The sequence below is a fragment of the Cornus florida genome, unplaced genomic scaffold, assembly GCF_030987335.1.
Source record: "Cornus florida cultivar Cherokee Brave unplaced genomic scaffold, ASM3098733v1 CherokeeBrave_3.0.0_Hap2_Chr01, whole genome shotgun sequence".
Lineage (NCBI taxonomy): Eukaryota > Viridiplantae > Streptophyta > Magnoliopsida > Cornales > Cornaceae > Cornus > Cornus florida.
In genome coordinates, this window is record NW_026775571.1 from 55,591,266 (window position 1) to 55,611,883 (window position 20,618).

Sequence of the window (20,618 nt, forward strand, 5' to 3'; positions counted from 1 at the left end):
GAATTTGTAAATTTAGTTATAGATTTGTCATTTTACCAAATTGCCCTTCTTTTTAATAGTAAAACATAAGATTGTAATTATAATTAATAAGGATAAAATGGTAAACTAAATTCCTTTTATAATTAATTATATTTAGTTTATTACAAACTCATTAATGCAGTTCCAATTCCAGTTCCAATTCCAATCAACTTCCAAGCACATAGATGAAATTCCAAATTCCAAATTCCAAATTTGGAAAGAATTTTATTCCAAAGAAATCGCTTGTTTCCAATAATTCAATGACAAAAAAGAAAAAAAACCAAAACGTATTTAAAATTCCAAAATGTATATGTATTATATATATATAAGTATAATTTATTTTTATTCCGCCTCTTCTGTGCTGCTTCTTCGACCTCAAATCTTTTCTCCAGTTTTTACACTTCTCTCTCTATCTAAACCTCAGCAGCAGTTTCTTTCCGCCATTGACGAAAATCTGTTATTTGTTTCAGGTTTTTATTCTCGTTCGATCTACGCATTTAATTTTCACCTTGTTCTAGGGTTTTTTTTTTAATTCTTGTTCTAGGGTTTTTTTCTCTTTTCTTTTCTTTGCTTTTTTCTCTTTGGGAATTTGTATGGCGATCTTATTATCTATTTCAGGCGACAAGTTGTTTGGGTATTGTTCGTTGAGAGTTTTATCGAATTGGGCTCATGTACATGGTTCTGTTTACTGTGTGTTTCACTTTATAAATTATTGATTGACAGTTAAGCCTTTTTTTTTCGTTATTTAAATTTAGGGTAGATCAAAATTTATGCTTTCTGCATGTGGGATTTTGAGAATTTTCAGAGGTGGGTGGATTTAAATTTAGTGATGCAATTGAGTTTTGGGTTTCAAATTCTCGAACATACCATTTTGGGGAATTGAAAATGAGTGCACCTGAGGCAATTTGTCGATCCTTTTGATAAAGGAGACATTTGTACTGGTGATTCCGTTTTGTACATTTAAATATCATTATTGAAATTGAAAAAGAAGGTAGATTGCATAGTTTTTTGCTATGCAAAATATATAGTTGGAGCTGAATTTTGATTGTTTTTTTTTGATGGATTACAATTTTCTTGCAGCTGCTGAAGTTGAAGGAGTGTGCAGAGAGTTGTGGAGTGAGAAATGGCGTCGAGCGCGAGTGAGGTGTCTGGAATTGGAAGGTCTTTGGAGGGGATTTCAAGTGGGCAGCTAAGCCGATCTGGGGAATTAATAGCAGAGTGGCGGTCTTCCGAGCAGGTGGAAAATGGAACCCCATCAACTTCTCCTCCTTACTGGGAAACTGACGACGACGACTGTGGTATACTGTTTTCTTATTCAGTCTTCTGTAGTCTATATTTGTGCTTTTCATTTATTGTCACAAAAGATGAGTGGTCACAGTTGTGGCATTTTGCTAATCATTTGACCAATTACTGGGTTTTGATTTTGTTCAGCATCTAGAAGTAATTACAGATCGAATTTACTTTTCAGTTGGGAGTGAAATTCTATACTTAGGATTAGTGAGTACAAAAATATAGTTAATAGAAAGGGGCTGCTAGTAGCCTCCAGATTGGTCCCAGAGTTGCTTGACTTCCAGATAGCTATATAAATATATTGCGTTAGTTATGTTTACACACATAACTGATTTTTTGCATTATTGAGGTACTGTTATTGAAGTCTCTTATTATACAAAAAAAAATCCCTTTCTTGTAGTACTATGGTATCATGTTCAGCCAATGTCCATTGTTCTCATTTATTCATTTGGTGACAAAATTGGGAGACACATCATCCACTGAAATCGTTACAGATGAATGTTGTTACTCAGCCAAGAACATCATCATTTGCAGCTATGATATTGATATTTGTTAGGGGTTATTTCATCCTGAACAAATAATAATATAACATAGAAGTGAATAGATAAATGAACCGACATGAATATAATGGGATTTTGAAAAAAGGACAATCCAAAAGTTTTTTCTTTTTGGGCTTACCAGTTAGTGGCTTATGCAACTAAAATTGCTTTGTATTTGTCCAAACCCTTGTAGCAGTTGAAGTGCATACTTACTACAGCTTCCATCATGTCAAGCAAAAAACAGGGGTGATTCCTCTGAAAAGTTCTCTTTATTGTGGATGAGTTGGTTTACTGTTAACTGATGGATATAGAAAATTGAAGTTTGGAAAAGTATCCTGTAGCTAGCTGTTCACCTGAAAAAGATAACAGAGAGTTGTCATCAAATTTTGCATGTTAAACATAAATAAATTTAGATGGAGTTATGTGGTTGCCAAAGGACATCTGCTAGTACTAAATGTCAACGACATGTGGTTTTTAGGATGCAGATGCTTGCCTCAGAAGTAGGAGTGATGGTGTATTGTTTATCAATTTTGTTGTATCTTTAAATGTACATAAAATTAAGATGGACAATATGAGTATTAAAACGTATTCAAGACCTATAAATTTGGTTGTTTATGAGATGCAGAAACTGGACCAGCTGCATTCACTTGTTATCTGGTTTTAATTTTCGATGTGTTTGATGAACTTCAACTTAAGGTAGGAAGTTGTAGAAGTAGAACACAGCAGTTTCCATATTTCTTCAAACCAACTTCTAAATGTTGTTCATTTAGACCAGAAAGCAAAGGAGGTGGATTGACCTGGTCGCTTCTTGCAACACACAAACATCTCCTTACATTTATTTGGCTTGCACATCATTGATTCTTCTGGAGGTTGAACAAAGTCGTGAATGCCATGTTTAAACCATTCGCAAGAGGTATAAGTATCAAGAAATTTGTAGATTGTTTTTCATAGTACTTCCAAAAATTTACTTGATAACCTAAGGTGGCTTTCTTTGTCTGGACCGCTGTTTGGGGTAAGATTCTGACGATTGATAACCTGAGGAAAAGGGGTAATTGTTTAGTTAATTGGTGTTGCCTATGCAAGAATGATGGGGAGTTAGTTGATCATCTCCTTATGCATTGCCCTGTGGCGCATGACTGTTGGAATCTTATTCTTGGGTTGTTCGGCATGCGTTGGGTAATGCCACGATCTACTAAAGAATTGATTCATGTTTGGAGAGGATGTCGTGTGAGAAGGGATGTATGCGATTTTTGGAGAATCGTCCCACATTGCGTACGGTGGTGCATCTGGAATGAGAGAAATAGTGGAATGTTCGAAGGGGTTGAGTCGTCTACGGCAACACTGAAACTTTACATTCTTCGTTCTCTTTTAAATTAGGTGAAGTGGAGTTCTTGCTCCTCTTCTGATGATTTAATTATTTTCTTGGATTCTTTGGGGCCTTAGCCCCGGTTCCACTTTTGTATAAGGGACGCGTTCCCCTTTTGAACGCCTTTTTATTTTATTATTACTTATCAAAAAAAAAAATACTTGAAAAGGTACATGAAGAGATTGCATTGAGAAGTTCACAAATTTAATTGAACCCCATGACTTCAGTTTTGATCCTTATTGGCACCGTGTTTACACTTAATATTGTCTTATTCGCTAAAGGGGAGATATAATTTGATTGTAGCTCCTAGATAGCTGTAGCTAAGCTGGGTTGATTCTAATTGTTTCATTATTAGCTAATGTAATTAGTAATTTGCAGATATCATTTCTTGTTTTGCTGCTCTCTGATTAATTTCACAGATTTCTTTCCCGTCACTTAATTTGTCGGGACTTGTCGGTGGCTGTCAAGTGTGAGAATGTGGGTTTGACTATGAGCAGACACTTGGTGCTGACACCCTGCTGTTAATGCTGATAAGTCATGGTGTTTGTATCCAGTTCACCCTCCCAGCACCTACATCTGCAGCACCAACACTGGGCAATAGCCTTATATATTGCCTACCAATCTACACACACTTGCACAGCTGGAGTGATTGAGGTCTATGTTACCTTGACTCTGGTACGGGTGTTGGGTAGGGTGCTCTTATCTAGAGGTCGGATTCGTCAATCTATTAAATTATAGGATACGAGGACCCGGCTAAAAGTGTGCAATATTTGGACAAGGGTTCTTTCCCTGTATGAGCCATGAGTTATCTAATGAAGATAAAAATAAATAACTATGTCAGCTGTACATTTTGAATGAAAAAAGAGAGGATTAAATGCAGAAAACACCCTTGTATTATAGATTGTGCATATTACGCCCCTCTTGTATCAATTTGGTATATTACTCCAACACATTTGGTCAATTGTTGCAACTTACTACCTTTTGTTAGAGCCGTCAGAAAAGAGCCGTTAAAGTAGTCACATGGCCAGCACGTGAGGTATGCTTTATGTATTAAGACAAAAGCCCCCTTCTGTTCTGAAAATGCCCTTTGTCCATACCCTTCTAACTATCACCTTCTCTTGCAATTTCTCCATCTCTTCTATAAATGCACACGTGTATATATATACACATTTATCATATGTATCTCTTATCATATGTATCTCTCACTCTATTTCACCTTCTTTGTTCAACGGAGGCCCCATCTCACCCTCTCTCTCGTGCCTGATCTCTCTCTCTCTCTCTCTCTCTCTCTCTCATATATATATATATATATATATATATATATATATATATATATATATATAGCTCTCTTTCTTGAAGGTATTATGATGCAGGACAATTGGGTGAGGAAGAAGAGAGAGAAACAGGGAGAACAAAAAGAATAGAGGGGGATGAAATCTCAAGAATAATCTCAGTAATAATTCATGAAAAGTACCCATAATTATAGGCACAACAATAGACTCTAATAGGAAACATAAAACCCTAATAAAAGTTGTCTCAATCAATTGAGACGGAGCTTCGATCGATCAGGGGTCCTAACTGCAGAATCCAAGTTGAATTGAAAAATTGAGTTTTGACCTGATCTAGACACTTTTCAAGAAACATTGAGTTTTGACCTGATCTAAACACTTTTCAAGAATGATTATAAATACACAAGATCTCTTAAAACCCTAGTGAGATTTTTCAACAAATTTCACATATTTTTGAAATGCAGAAACACTATTTTGTTTTTTAGGGTTAAATACATTGACCTCCTCTGAGGTTTGGCCTAATTACCCTCAGCTGAACGTTTTCAAAATTTTTCAATGGCCTCCCCTCGTAAGTATGGATGTTAATTTTTAGAGTGAAATTTTCTTTATACCCCCAAATATTATAGCATAAAAAGACTAAAATATCTCTTATAGTGAAAGGCTAAATTGGCCAATTTTATAAAACGAATACCTAAGGGTTTTCTGTTACCTCCGATGGCCACCCCTCTTCGCCCCTCGCTCTCTGCACCCACCATCACCGCCACAACCACCATCCCTCTTATCTTTCTTCTTCCTCTCTCCATTCTCTCTCTCCACTCCACACAATGTCACGGCCACCCCCACCGTCTCTCTCCATCACCCACCGTCGCAGCCACCGCCGCCGCCGCTCTCTCCTGTCCACCTCATCTTCTCCATCCACCACCACCGCAACCTCACCCAACCACCAGAGACCCTAACACTAAATCTAATCAAGTAACTCTTAAACCTTTCTTTTACATCCATGGACATCCCCTCAATTATCTCTCCAGCTGAAACTCAAACACCTGTTGTTGCGGGTGCCTATTGTTTCGGTTTTAATGAAAGATTTGGGATAGATTATTGAATGGGAATTGAAAGACATATATATATATATATATATATATATATATATATATATATATATTCATAATTGGTGATGTATTAGAAAAAAACAAACAATACAGGTTCACAAAGGGCATCCCACCAGTCAAGACATATCAGTTAAAGTGGACATCTCATATTGAGAAAGCCCACTTCCAACAAACCAAAAAGGTAAAAACATGATGCCTACACCAGGAAATTAGATAGTGATACATGATGGACATCTAATACTTCAAATAACATGTTCCTAGCTACCACTTCTGGAGATGTATCAGCAGTCCCATGAAGTCGTGCATTCCTCTCTTGCCATATACCCCATAATAGAGCCACAAAGTAGCTTCGAATGATCTTGGAATTGTGCTGCTGCTGCCAAAACCAGGAGTACCAGTCCCCTAGCTGAGTTCCATCACCAAAAGTAGACAAATCCATAGTTGTTAAAGGTGCGCCTAGGCTCCAAAAAAGCCCCAGGCTCATCAAGGCTCAGCTCGAGCGCCTCAACCTACTACAGGCCAGGCCCCTTCAATCAGGCTCACATAAAGCCCTCAGGCTCACGCTTTTTAGTAGGCTCCAGGCTCAAAAAAGTCGTGCGTTCTATTTTTTAATCATTTATTCATATCACTTTCTTTTTTACTTATTGACCACTAAATTAAAGGGTTCTATATCATATACCGTACTGTTTAACCGTATGAAATATTTGTTAAAATTCATAAATTTATGATTCATTACTTACATTAACTGCAATTACAGCTTGATTATGAATATATATAATAATATATGCATTATTATTTACACGCGCCTTACTTCGATCAGGCTCGCGCCTTATACTGCGCCTTGTGCTTAGGCTCCAGGAGGCCTTTGGCGCATTAAGCCTTTAACAACTATGGACAAATCCCAGTTCAGCATAGTAATAGCCCATCTCCACACCTCTTGAGCAAAAGAACAGGAGAAGAAAATGTGGTCTCTAGTATCCCTATCATGCAGGCAGAGAGAACACCTGGCTGCAAGGGTGAGTTTTCTTCTTTGCAAATTAACCATGGTTGGGAGCCTATTTAAATCACAAAAGTAGCATTTATAGACCACCTTGGCCGACTCCGACCCCAGCACATGTCATGCCAATCCACCCTCTCAAATTTAGTCTGTCATTACCTGCTTTGATAGGAATACTAAGTCTGTCATTACCCTATGGCCAAACTAAGACTAAATGTGGCAAGTGTATTATCAAGTAGCAGGTCTAGGTTCCATGAGCCCTCTCTCAAGATGCTCTGCAACTTTGTATCTTTAGGTAGATAGAACTTCCGAGCTACCCTATGGCCAAACTTCTGGGCTATGGACCGGCCATTACACCATGGATCAAGAAATAAATTGATTTGTTGCCCATTACTTATATGAAATTTGATATTTTGTTGTACACAGTCCCTAACACTCAGCATAGATTTCCATATAACAGAACTAGAAACTGAAGGAATGGCAATCCAATAGGTTGTTGAAGCTGTATACTTGTCTCTAAACCAGGCTGTCCACAACCTATCTTTACTTTGGAGAAAATTCCAAACCAAGAATTGAAAGATTTGTCATAGCTCTTAGTTGGATAGTTGGATGACAGGCAAGAGGAGAGGGAGTATCTAGATGAAGTCTTTGACCGGTCTGAAGTGGAGGTGAGGACCTCGCGGTTCCAAATCCAGCGCGTAGCTTCAACCATTCCCATAGCAAAGTTGATCATCTTTGGCACGTTCAAAACAAGGTTGCTCATGATTGTACTGACTGAATGGAGAGTTGTATTTTTTTTTTTTTGTTCAGTTAGTATATTGATTAGGTAAGAAATTTACAATCAGCTTGGTTTATTGTTTATACAAATTCTGTTAAACATAAAAGAGTTACCGAGTCAATATCTTGGATTGTACTGATTTCCTCTTGCAATCGTTCCCATGCTTTTCTGTTCTGGCTCCTTCTCCTCTCTCTCTCTGCATACTAATTCTCCATTGGTCCTTTGAGTGGTGTGTTCATTGCCAACAATTTGATTGCCATGTATGTGGATTTCTCATACGCATATCTGGTGTTTGATGAAATGCTTCTGTTACTTGGACCACATGGTTTCTGCATATAAGTTTTCTTTTCAATCACACTTTCTTTCTCTCTTCCTGTTTAGATAGATATGTATATGTATGTTTATATATACATGTGAATGTGAATGTGTATCTGTAAACAAAAGCTAAGTAAAACAAATCATATAGAGAGCATAGCAGTGGTGGGTGGAGAGAAAAAGAAAAAAAGAAAGATGGAGGGGGTATTTTTGTCCTAAAATATGACATATTTTGGTAAATAAATGCCATTATAAAGGTTAGTAAAGTCATTTCAGATGGAAGGAGGGCGTTTTGGTCAGATTATCCAATTTTTTTGGAAGGAGGGGGTAATTGTAACAAGTGGGCAAACGCTAGGGGAACACAATGCAAAGGTTTTGAAAAGTTTCATCTGAGTGTAATTAGACTAAACCTTAGGGAAGTTCAATGTATTTAACCCTTCTTTTCATGCACATGATCAAATTTCATGATTTACATACTCTTTATATATTTTTTATATATTTGAGAGATTTCTTGTGAGATTAAAGTGCATCTTTTATTTACAACAACCATCATATGCATTATAATTTGGTGAATTGTTGATTATATGTGCTAATACATTTGTTATTGAGCTACTGAAATTTATTCAACATATCCCGAGCAATCCACACTAGATTCTCATATTGGACACTATTGTCTGATGCTAATCACTAAAGAAATAGATTCGTGACGAGCAAATGTTGTTGACAGGTCCAAAACAAATTGGAGATTTTCGAGGGTACTAAAGGTTTGGTGTCTTGAACTGTGACTTAGGCTGTCCATCTATTTCTGTAGTGGATTAGTTGCCTGGTCTAGGTCCCGTGATCTTTTAATTCTCGATTGAGGGGTTTTTCACGTAAATTCCGGTGTCCTTTATTTGTTGCTTTACTACTTTATTTATTTCATGGTTTCCATCCTTGTTTCAATTTGAGATTACAATTGCATGGTATCTAATCAAACAAAGTGAAACAAGTTAGTTGAATTAGTTAAACACAAGCCGTAACAGAATAACTGAAGATGTTTTTTTATATTGTTCTACAAGACCTAGTCACCCTCCTCTAGGTCTAGATTAGTGGACCTTGTGCAAAATTGTTTCATCAGGTTCTGGTTGTAGTAATTCACGCATGTAACCCGAGAATTGAGGCCGTTCATTATTGTTCTGCAAAAGCCAATAAGTCTCCCTTTTCTCTGTTCTGGATTGCACCCAGCCGAAAGGATTACCTCATCAAGAGGTGAGATGCTTTAAAAGAAACAACCTCGTCTTCAGCTTACCCAGTACTCGGATTTCCAAGCAATCAACAAGAAGATTGCACCTTTCATATTAGCTCCTAAAAAGGGTTTTTGGTTTTGAAAAGAAGGACAAAAAATCAGATTTGTTTTTAAGTTAAGAAAAGTCAAAATGATTTTAAAGGGTTAACACATGGAGCGATGTGGTTTATGTAAGTGTGTGTGTCTGTTGCTTGCTTAACAAATAAAAAAAGAAAAGGAAAAGGATGCAGTATGACCGCTCGCACCTCTTTTACCACTGATCCAGGTATGTCCTCTGTCTCTCACCTTCGTAGCCCTCCTTTTGCTCCTTCTTCTTCTTCTACTCCATCTTGTTAGGTGTTGAGGAGTGGAGTTGGGTTGGGGAAGGGGTGTGGGATGCCGGATAATCTGACCATGCTAGAAGCTGTGATGGATACTCGTTCGGGTGCGATTGATGTTTCCGGGTTCATTGCTTCTAGGTTGGTGGGGCCAGTGGGTTGTGCGGATAAGGAATCATCAAACACTGAAGGATGTTCTGAAGGGGTTACGGTTTGTGTGGGAAGTGATTTCCACTTTAGATTGTCTGATGAGTCTGCTGCAGCTTTGCTTTAAGAATATTTCGGCTATCTGTTGCCTTGAAAGGCCTCTGCTGTTTACCATCCAAAGGGATAGAGGCAAATGATTTCCATAGTTCGATGGCACATGACTCGGTTGACTATGTTACGGCTACGAATTCGCTGATGGATACGCAGGTCACTGGTCAGAACATTGCGGAGGAGGTGAACGGTGATTTGGATCCCATTCAGCAGACTTGTTCCAATGAACTCATCCCATGGACGGTGGTTGATCATTATAATCTGGGAGTGGTGGAACCATTGGCTGTTGTGCGACCCGACGGATTAGAGATGGCTGTTGACATGGGCAAGGATTGGGTTGTTGAGAATATAGGAGTTCCCAACGAATTGCTAGGTGTCTCTTCAGAGGGCAAAGGTGATCAGGCGCTGTCCATCCTTCAAGCTATTGTGGAAGGGAGAGAGGTTGAGGTGAATCAGCAGGGGACGAATGGGGTTCGCTTTAAGAGATCTTTACTGTGTCAAAAAGGGGAGCAGGAGGTGAACAATCTTATTTCATATGTTAACTATGATGGAAAGGAAGGGATGGCGAGGGAGAGGGGAAGGACTAGGAGTGGGAGGAGGGGAGATGATTTTTTCCGCCCTCTTAATGAAGCTACGTATTATTTCCTGGAACATTCGCGATCTCAATGATCCGGACAAAAGGAGGGTGGTGAAGGTAGCTTTGAGGAAATGGGGTGCCCATGTTGTTTGTTTGCAAGAAACTAAGATGGCTATGATGACGGATGGGGTGGTCAGAAATCTTTGGGGAGAAAGGTTTGTTGAGTGAGAGGCCCTTAATGCCATAGGGACTTCTAGTGGTATCTTAGTTATGTGGGACCAAAGATGGATGTCTAGGACGGGTATTTGGAGGGGAAGGTTCTCTATTTCATGCATGTTTAAGATGGAGGACAATTTCAGTTGGGTCTTTTCTGGGGTCCACGGGCCAGTTGATGATAGCGTGAAACCCTTTCTTTGGGAGGAGCTCAGTCATGTACGGGGAACGTGGCCTCTTCCTTGGTGCCTGGGTGGGGATTTTAATTTTGTTAGGTCTTCATTAGAGAGATCTATAGGGGTTAGGTGGACCACGGAGATGACTCAGTTCTCGGAGTTTGTTGATGGTCATCTTCTCATTGATTTGCCTTTGGAGGGAGTAGCTTTTACCTGGTCTAACGACAGGGATACGGCAACTCTTTCAAGGCTGGACATGTTTTTGATTTCGGGGGAGTGGGAGGAGAAATTTCTGGATTCTGTTTAGGCGGCTTTAGCAAGAGTTACATCTGATCATATTCCTTTGGTTCTGGATTGTGGGGGCATGAGATCTCGATGCACTCCGTTCCGTTTCGAGAACATGTGGTTGAAGGTGTAGGATTTCCAAAGGAATGTTAGGTTGTGGTGGGAGAAGGCTGAGGCCACTGGTTCCTCTAGTTTTGTGTTAGCCCGGAAATTGCGGACTCTCAAAATCGAGCTCAAGAAGTGGAATAAGAAGTGTATGGGAATCTCGAATGGAGGAAAAATAGAGTTGTTGCTGAAATTTCTGAGATTGATCGCCTTGAAGGAGCGGGTGGGAATGCGGAGTCTCTACGCTCTAGAAGAGATTCCTGCCAGGCGGATTTTGCTGAGATTGCTAGCTTGGAGGAGATTTCATGGCGTCAGAAGTCTCGGGCCTTATGGCTTAAAGAGGGGGATCGTAACACGAAATTTTTTCATAGGCTTGCAAATGCCCATAGAATAAACAATCATATTAGGAGAATCCGTGTGGATGGTCTGGAGTTGTTGAGGGAGGATGAGGTTCGTAGTGGGATTGTTTCCTTTTATCAGAGGCTTTATACTGAGCCGTTGGGGTGGAGACCTAGGTTTGACGGTTTACTTTTCGATTCTATTTCTGAGGCGGATAGAGATGATCCTGAGGCCCCATTCTCTGAAGTGGACGTTTTGAAGGTTCCGTCGAGCTGTTATGGAGACAAAGTTTTGGGGCCAGATGGGTTTACAATGCGTTTCTTGTTGGAAAGTTGGGAGGCGGTCAGAAGTGAAGTCATGGGCTCTTTTCACGAGTTTAATTCTCACGGTGTTTTCGAGAAATCGTTAAATGCTTCCATTCTTGCCCTCATCCCTAAGAAGGGCGGAGCTTCTGATTTTAAGGACTTCAAGCCAATCAGCCTAGTGAGCTGCATTTATAAACTTATTGCTAAGGTTCTTGCTCTTAGAATGAAGGAGGTTTTGGATGGGGTTGTTTTAGAGTCCTAGAATGCCTTTGTTGGAGGTTGGCAAATCCTTGATTCAGTTCTTATTGTCGGCGAATGTGAGGACTCTAGGCTAAGGAGTGGCGTTCTCGGAATTCTATGCAAACTGGACATTGAAAAAGCTTATGATCACGTTAATTGGAGCTTCCTGTTGTACATGCTTTAGAGGATGGGTTTTAGATGTAGATGGAGGAGATGGATTGAGACATGTCTTTCGTCCATCAAGTTCTCTGGTCTTGTGAATGGATCACCTGCTGGTTTTTTCGGGAGTTCTCAGGGGTTGAGACAAGGTGATCTTTTGTTGTCTTTTCTCTTTCTCATCGTTATGGAGGGCTTAAGCAGATTAATGAGGAGGGCATAGGACTTGGGTTTCATTAAGGGATTTAGGGTGGGTAGAGATTCTTCTCATCAGATGGAGATATCTCATTTGTTGTTCGCAGATGATACTTTGGTTTTTTTGCAATGCTAATGTGTCCCAATTGAGATATTTAAGGTGTATCCTTGCTTGTTTTCAGGCGGTTTCCGGGCTGAAAGTTAATGTTGGTAAGAGTGTGCTTGTCCTGTTTGGGAAGTTCAAAACATTTACTCCCTAGCTGCAGTTCTTGGGTGCGGGGTGAGTTCTTTCCCTATCCCGTACTTGGGTCTGCCTTTGGGGGTCTCTTCCAGAAGGGTGGGGAGCTGGGATCCTGTGATTGATAGGTTCGAAGTCCAAGAAGAGATTGGCGGGGTGGAAAAAGCAATATTTATCGAAGGGTGGGAAGATCACTCTCATAAAGAGCACTCTCTCGAGCCTTCCTACTTATTTCTTATCTATGTTCCAGATTCCATGCTTTGTTGCCGAAAGGTTGAAAAGATCCAACGAGATTTCCTTTGGGGCGGTAGGGGCGATGAGTTCAAGTATCATCTCGTTAGATGGGAGCAAATCTGCAAGCCTGTTAAGTTGGGTGGCCTAGGTATTAGGAGAATGGTCCCTTTTAACAGAGCTCTCATGGGTAAGTGGTTGTGGAGATTTGGTAAGGAGCGTCGTCACCCTTAGAGGAGGATTGTCTCTTGTAGATTTGGTGAAGAAAGAGGTGGGTGGTCTTCTTACCCAGTTTCCATTGCTGGAGGAGTGGGCATGTGAAGTGCATTCGGAAGGGGTGGGATGTCTTCTCTTCTCATATTCGTTTCAAAGTTCGGGATGGTAGATGTGTTCGGTTTTGGGAGGATCTTTGGTGTGGTGACCAACCTCTGTCTTGTATTTTTCCTAGACTTTATGTAATCGCTGCCGATAGAAACACCTATGTTGCTGATTGCTATCGGCTTGATAGCAATGGGATTACGTGGGATGTCCGCTTTAGGTGCTCTTTCTAGGATTGGGAGATGGAGGAGGTTTGTGTCTTATTGGATTTGTTGTATCAACAGGACGCAGTTGGCAGAGGTCATGATGCTCTCTTGTGGGTTCCATCTTCCCATGGTAGATTCGATGTTCGGTCCATGTTCTTGTGCCTCTTTAACTTTGCTAGTTCTGATTTCCCTTGGAAGACAGTATGACGCTCTAAGGCTCCCCTTAGAGTGGTATTCTTTGTATGGACATCCGTTTGGGGTAAGATTTTGAAATTGGACAATCTGAGGAGGAGAGGCAATATTATTGTTAACTGGTGCTGCTTATGCAAAAATGATGGTGAGTCTGTGGATCATCTCCTTTTGTACTGCCCTGTGGTGTCTGACTATTGGAACATGATCTTTGGGTTATTCGGTATTTATCGGGTAATGCCACGGTCTTCAAGAGGCCTGATTAATGCATGGCGGGGATGCTATGTGGGGGGTCTTGCTCGAGACTATTGGAGGACAGTCCCGTATTGTGTGTGGTGGTGCACTTGGAGAGCGGAACAACAGACTATTTGAAGGAAAGGAATCGTCCGCGGCGACTCTAAAACTTTTTATTCTTCACTCCATTTTAAGTTAGGTGAGGGGAAGTTATTGTTCTTCTAATGATGATTTCATAGATTTTTTGGACCTTCTGGGTCCTTAGGTTTCGGTTATGTTTTTGTATATGGGACGCGTTCCCCTTTTGAACGCTTTTTTCGTTTCAATCCACATTTACTTATCAAAAAAAAAAAAAAAAAAAAAAAAAAAAAAAAAAAGGATGCAGTATGCAATGAAAAATGGATGTTTTGGGCCTTTTGGAAAAGGCAGAGATCCACTTCAAAGTTATTTGGGTTTGATATATTCCGGATGAATTGAGGAAAAATTATTGAGGAATTCTCAATTTGAATGTCCATTAGTTACGTACTAGAGACTAATAGGTACTAATTTTCATAATATTAATTGGCAAGATTATGCTTTCATTAATTAGAGAATCAGTGTATGTATTCAAATTGAGCTTTTGGCGATTGACGATATCTGTAATTGATCTGTATATAGTGTTTACAGGTACTCTCCAGAAAGAGAATACACTCTAAATTCTTTTCTCTTTGTTACCAAAATGGGTATTGATTTTTTCTTTATTTTTTCTTTGAAGAGTTAGAATTTTTATTTGAGGAAAAGAAGATGGTAGATGGCTTATCGGCTTTCCTTCGAGTTCTTGTGATTCTCACTAAAACAAGTCAGTCATATTCTTCTCCATCACATATTGAGAACGAAGAGAGAGTTCATACTTCTCTTCTGCCACACTTCAATTTATCTCCGAGAGACGAACACAGAGTGAGAGGGGGGAAGTTAAATTAGGGATTTTAACCCCATGCTACAACCGGGTTATTTTAACCCATGTACGCAACTTGGGTTGTAAAATGGATCCAATTATGTAAATAGGACTTGATGGCATTTTGGTTAACTTGTAAGGGTAAAGTGGAGATATAATGATATGTCTGTCATGTGAACGCAAGTCATCTATTTCAATTATTGATTTGACATTACTGTGACGACAAGGGGTATTTGTAACATTTTTATAAACTTTAGGGGATTTTGTGCTAAAAAAGAATTGTTTAATGTGATAACCTACAAAATTTTAATATTCAGGGGGTTTCTCTGCAATTTGCACCATATATGTTATACTTTTGAGATGACCAAAGTGGAGAGAAGTAGCAACTCTATATGTACTCCAGCCATTTGTTATATTATGATTTTAAGATGCCAACAATCAAAAAGCTCAAAAACTGATTTTGGCAGATCTGAAAACTGAATGGAGAGTCCAAGGGCTGTAGCCTAGTGGTATCTCCTAAACTTCCAAAAGTGGAAGGTTGAGGGTTCAAGTTCCCATAGGGTGCAAAATATGTGGATGTGCTAAGTGCTAACCGCTGATGCATGAGTAGATGATCCGCCGATCTGTCATTTTCATTCCATGTCACTGCACCAAGTAGTGGCCTTATTTAATTATTTTTTATTTTTTTTTAAACTTATATAGAGCATAGATTGAATGCTGATGCTGGCTGGTTGGGGTCCTAACAGTCAGAAGTAACTCCTAAGTCTTCTTTAATGCGAACTAAAGGGATGGTTAAAAGGCAAGCAGCCATTACTACCAAAAAATATTGAGGGATTTATCTTAAACTATTTGTGTCCAACTATAACTACCTTCAATAGAAAGTATGGCATTACATCTGTGCACTCATCCACTTGTTTCCGCTTCCTTGCGCCCCTAGCTTATGTGGTTGCTTCAGTATGTCTTTCAGTGTACTAGCATGGACATTCCCTTGTCCCGTGAAGGAATGAATAAAAAGCATTGCCTCCCTGTAATGGAGAAAATGACAAGAAATATAGCTACCTTAGAACAGTTAGTCACCAGCTGCTGTTTATGAGGGTTCCTATTCAAAGTTTAAAACAATTCTTCTAGCACCGATCTATACGAGGGCTCTATGTTTTAGAAATCCAATATTCAGTTCTGGAAGATGACATCCTCCATTACAAAAAATAACAATGGTGCGGTCTTATAAAGATCAAATTTCAAGGTTTTGTTGTTATGAATATATTCAAATCTCCTTGTTAAAATCCTTAATTGTTTTTTCCCTGCTTTGTCATATTATGCATCTGTTTTGTAGTTACTTTTTAATAATTTATTTATACTTTGCAGGGCCAAAACCTGCTGAGTTATACGTAAAATATACGTGGAAGATAGACAAATTCTCGGAGATCAACCAGAGAGAGCTTCGTAGTGACCCATTTGATGTTGGTGGCTACAAATGGTATGAGGCTCCACAAGCTTTCAGTTATAGTCGAGTTCTATAATGCATATGTGTATATTTGCGTCAACTTCATTCAGACACACGGTCATTGAACGTCACAGGCTTGATAGAAATTGAATTGGAAATTTGATACTTGGGTTGGCCTGTTTTGACTCCTAATACATCTGAGTGAACATGTGTAAATATGACAATAGTCTCATCAGATTGTTACCATCTGATTTGGCTGTGATGTTTGTCAATACATATGACAATAGTCTCACCAGATTGTTACTATCTGATTTGGCTGTGATGTTTGTCAATATTTGAATATAATATGCTTGAATGAAGGTTTCATGAAAATTGAATAGACACTTGGCGATTAGGTTTGCCTGTGGTGGCTCAACAATTCTGTTTTCGCTCCATGTACATTTCAATATTGCCATAATTTCATTACTGAGACGCACTCTTGCCTATCTTGTGAGTTGTGACAATGAGTACTATGTTCTTTTTATGCATAGCATGCTGAGGGTTTCATATATTACACAAATACCACTTACATACTATATCGGTGATGTTGATGTAAAAAAGGCTCACTTGTACCTCTTCTAATTTAAAGATCCTGTTATGGGTGGCAGGTACATTTTAATTTATCCCCAAGGTTGTGATGTCTGTAATCATCTTTCTTTGTTTCTGTGTGTTGCTAATCACGACAAGCTTCTTCCAGGTATGATAATGTTTAACAATTTTAGTTGTTGTGATTTTAAAAATTCTTGGTTTGCAGCTGATATCATGTGCCTTCTCTTTTTCGATAAAACAGGTTGGAGTCATTTTGCACAGTTCACAATAGCTGTGGTGAATAAAGATCACAAAAAATCTAAATATTCTGGTTGGTTGTTTAGATATTGGTTTAGTCGTCATGGTTGAGTTTTTGTTTTTATTGACGATCACCACCAATACATTAAATGTGAATTTTGGCAGACACATTACATCGATTCTGGAAGAAAGAGCATGACTGGGGATGGAAAAAGTTTATGGAGCTATCAAAAGTGTCTGATGGTTTTATAGATGATAATACTCTCATTATTAAAGCTCAAGTACAAGTTATCAGGTATTCCCTAAGGCATTTTTCTCAAATCTTGTTGGTCTGTGTTTGACATCATTTGGTATTAAACATAGCATTCAAACTTAAAGAATTTGTTTAGGCATCGTATGGAATTCTTGATTTGTTAGCTTTGGCTTAGGAACTATATGATGCCTTGCTTTCGTTGATTGATTGTGGTGATAGCTTGTTTACTTTGGTTACCTGAAATTATCTGAATAATGCGTGACCTGAAAAACTCAACTCCTTCAATAGATATACCTCGTTATTTTTTTTTTCCCCTACATTTTTGTGGCAGGTAAGTTGACTTTTTATGAAACAAAAGAATACAAACAGGATATACAATAGAGTGCAAGCGCATCCAGAAGGGTGTGTAATAAGGTTCAAAGGAAGTATAGCAAGTAACACGATAACTGCAGGTCTGGAACAGAGGAACTATATATATATATATATATATATATATATATATATATTAATTTTTAACAAGAATACGTTCTCCCTTCCCCTGCACACAGATTTACATGATGTCACTGGAAATTCACCAAAGAAATGATTTTGCGTGCATCATATAAATCTTTGATATTGGAGAGAGAAGAAAGGAAATGATTGTTTTATTTTGCGAGTGATTTGGGCAAAATAGAAATTTACTTGTTTAACAAAACAGGGGCAAGACACATAATCACTAAATCTTTGATCCTTTCCTTCCACATCCTCTCACTATAGGAAGGATAGCCAAATAACTATTCAAGAGGTCATGGTCTACCTCCTCATGGTTCTCTCCTTTTCCACCTCATTTTTGTAACGAACACAAGATAAGCTTTAATTTTCTCCTTTCCACTCCTTTCCCTCCAACTCCCTCATTACAAATGCAGTGTTATTGTCTAATTACCCCATAATCTCATTATCCCTTATGTAATACATTTCCCAGTTTATCTGATTATGGTGCATAAAATGCCTGCGATGAACATGACGGGTGCATTCATATGTTACTATTACTTTGCTCAATGCCTTATAACGGTACTTACTCTTATTACTACTGCTCACAACGCCTTATAATTTAGGTTAATAGCATGAACAAACTGCTGGATTCTTTGGAATCTAGTTATCAAAAGTAAGCTACAATATTGTTGGGATTTCATTTGAAAACTGCAGTTGTCTTTTTTTTTTGCGCCTTTTTATGCCTTGCACATGAGGCCCATGACCCAGTTGGCATCTAGTCTTTATTTTTAACTTTAAAGTAACAAAGATTTATGTTGTATCATCTTAACAGCATAGATATATATATATATATATATATATATATATATATATATATATCTCTTAGTTTATGTAATATTTGACTAAATTTATCGACTGAACAATGTAGTACATTTATTTTAATCTATTTTATATATTTTTTAAAAAGTTTTTTTCCCCCTTCTGGTTTTCCTTTTCTTTCATTTCTATGAACAACATTCATATAAATTAACAAATGAGAAACTAACATTTTCTTTGTTGAACTGTTCTAGTTATTTAGAATGTTTCTTACTTTATATGTGGTCATGTTTATTTGGACTTTTATAATGTCTTAGAAAACAATATTTTCTTTTTTTTTTTTTTAATTATAATTGTCCATGATTTTTCCATCTTCTTTGCTAATATTGAACTACGTTGATATTTATTTTGTAAAATTCTACGATTAGAAGACTTGAGTATTGCCTATGCTTTAGCCTTCTAAAACTGTGATTGAAATTGACATTCTTTTGACTTAAATTTCGTGTTGAAGTTATTGGGTTAGAAAGGGTCTTGAATTTAATTTTACATTAGTCTAATACTTGTTTGGGACTTGAAATTTAAATTTAATTCTACAAGATCTGTCGCCAATTACCCCTGGACTTCTTTGTAGCTTTAATGATTGACTGAATCTATCATTACTAATTTGTATTTCATTTACCATAAGAATTATATCATTTTGATAACTAGATTTCAATACATGCTGTTGGTTTTCAGGGAGAGAGCAGACCGTCCCTTTCGTTGCCTTGATTGTCAGTATAGGACAGAACTTGTTCGGGTATATTTGACGAATGTAGAGCAAATTTGCCGTCGTTTTGTGGAAGAGCGAAGAGGCAAGCTTGAAAAATTGATAGAAGATAAAGATAGATGGTCAAGGTAAAAAATATTAGTTTCATGATTGTTAGTTCCAATAGTTCAACATATTTTTAGGCGGAAGCTATGGTATTAAAAATATTTCAGAATTGGATGGTCTTTTAGTTCATTTGGCCATATGTTTTGACATTCCTCTGTGTCTTTTTCTCTTGGGTTGATCCATCAGAATAATATTACTTTTTTTATGTAAGTCATTTGTGGAATTTTTCTAGCAAAAGCAATGTATTATACTGTATGGTCTTTAAAGTCATTTGATTTGTCAAAAGTTATTTGATTTGTCATTTGTCGGCTACACATTGGACACCTTACTTTTCCCTCCCGCCAGTTATTTGTGTTCTGGTTGTGATGTGATAAAACTTCTGTTCAGTATATCTTCAATTTCATATAATGAAAAACTTGTGATGGTTGCAGCTTCTGTGCTTTCTGGCTTGGAGTTGACCAAAATACTAGACGTCGCATGTCCAGAGAGAAAACAGATGCAATTTTAAAAGTTGTTCTGAAGCACTTCTTTATAGAGAAGGAAGTCACATCTACTTTGGTAATGGATTCTTTGTACAGTGGATTGAAGGCTCTTGAAGGCCACACCAAGCGCAAGAAAGGTGGGACAAAATTATTAGAGGCTGAGGAAATGCCAGTTCCTATTGTTCGTGTGGAGAAAGATATGTTTGTCTTGGTGGATGATGTGTTACTATTACTTGAGAGGGCTGCCATGGAACCCTTGCCTCCAAAAGATGAGAAGGGTCCTCAGAACCGTACAAAAGTAAGCTCTATGATTGCGATTGTTAAAACTATTATAAAACATGTTCTGTTTTCACAATTTTCTTTCTTTCTAGTACATGGTATGTTATTTTTGTTGTGTCTTTTTTCTTTTTTACTGGGTGTGCAACTTGGTTTGGTTGAAATGGTTTAGCATCAATCCATAACCAAATTAACTTTTGATTTGCTTTCATAACCCAGAATCAACCATAGACCAATAATACCAAACCTGTCCACCCAAGGTTTGGTTTAATTCAGCTTGGTCATGTTCTATAAGAAATTATTAATTTTCCAATTTTTGGCGACTTCAAAATTCCTCAACAAGATTAACAACATGATGTCAAGGCATCTATATTTTTATAGGGTAAATTATGTAGACCTCCCCTGAGGTATAGGTGATACACGTGTTAAGATTGGCCAAAATTACACTGGCCTTCCTTTCAGAGTGTGTCGGCTAAACAAACATTAATGGTTTTGCATGAACTGTCTCTTTCACCTTGAAACTTTTTGGGAAAAAGAAGAAGATATTTTTAAAAAGACGATCATGACCATCTCTTTTTCTCTCCTCTCCTCTCCCTTTTTCTTTCTGTTTCATCTCCTCTCCCTCTTAGACCCGCTGCCTGTGTCACCACTTTCACCACATAACCATCTCTGGCCACC

At 38.2% G+C, this 20,618-nt stretch overlaps 1 protein-coding gene across 2 annotated transcripts in view; it reads left to right on the forward strand.

Moving 5' to 3' along the window:
• Positions 1–353: 353 nt before the first annotated feature.
• The window catches only part of LOC132297562 (TNF receptor-associated factor homolog 1a-like), a 48,978-nt gene continuing 28,713 nt past the window's right edge, over positions 354–20,618 (forward strand). For both annotated transcript variants that reach the window (XM_059794925.1, XM_059794926.1), the window contains exons 1-8: positions 354–488; positions 1,099–1,316; positions 15,868–15,979; positions 16,594–16,682; positions 16,776–16,844; positions 16,937–17,066; positions 19,047–19,205; positions 19,614–19,962. In XM_059794925.1, coding sequence (XP_059650908.1) covers positions 1,142–1,316; positions 15,868–15,979; positions 16,594–16,682; positions 16,776–16,844; positions 16,937–17,066; positions 19,047–19,205; positions 19,614–19,962 — 1,083 coding nt within the window. In that variant the 5' untranslated portion in view covers positions 354–488; positions 1,099–1,141. The remainder of the gene's footprint in view (positions 489–1,098; positions 1,317–15,867; positions 15,980–16,593; positions 16,683–16,775; positions 16,845–16,936; positions 17,067–19,046; positions 19,206–19,613; positions 19,963–20,618) is intronic.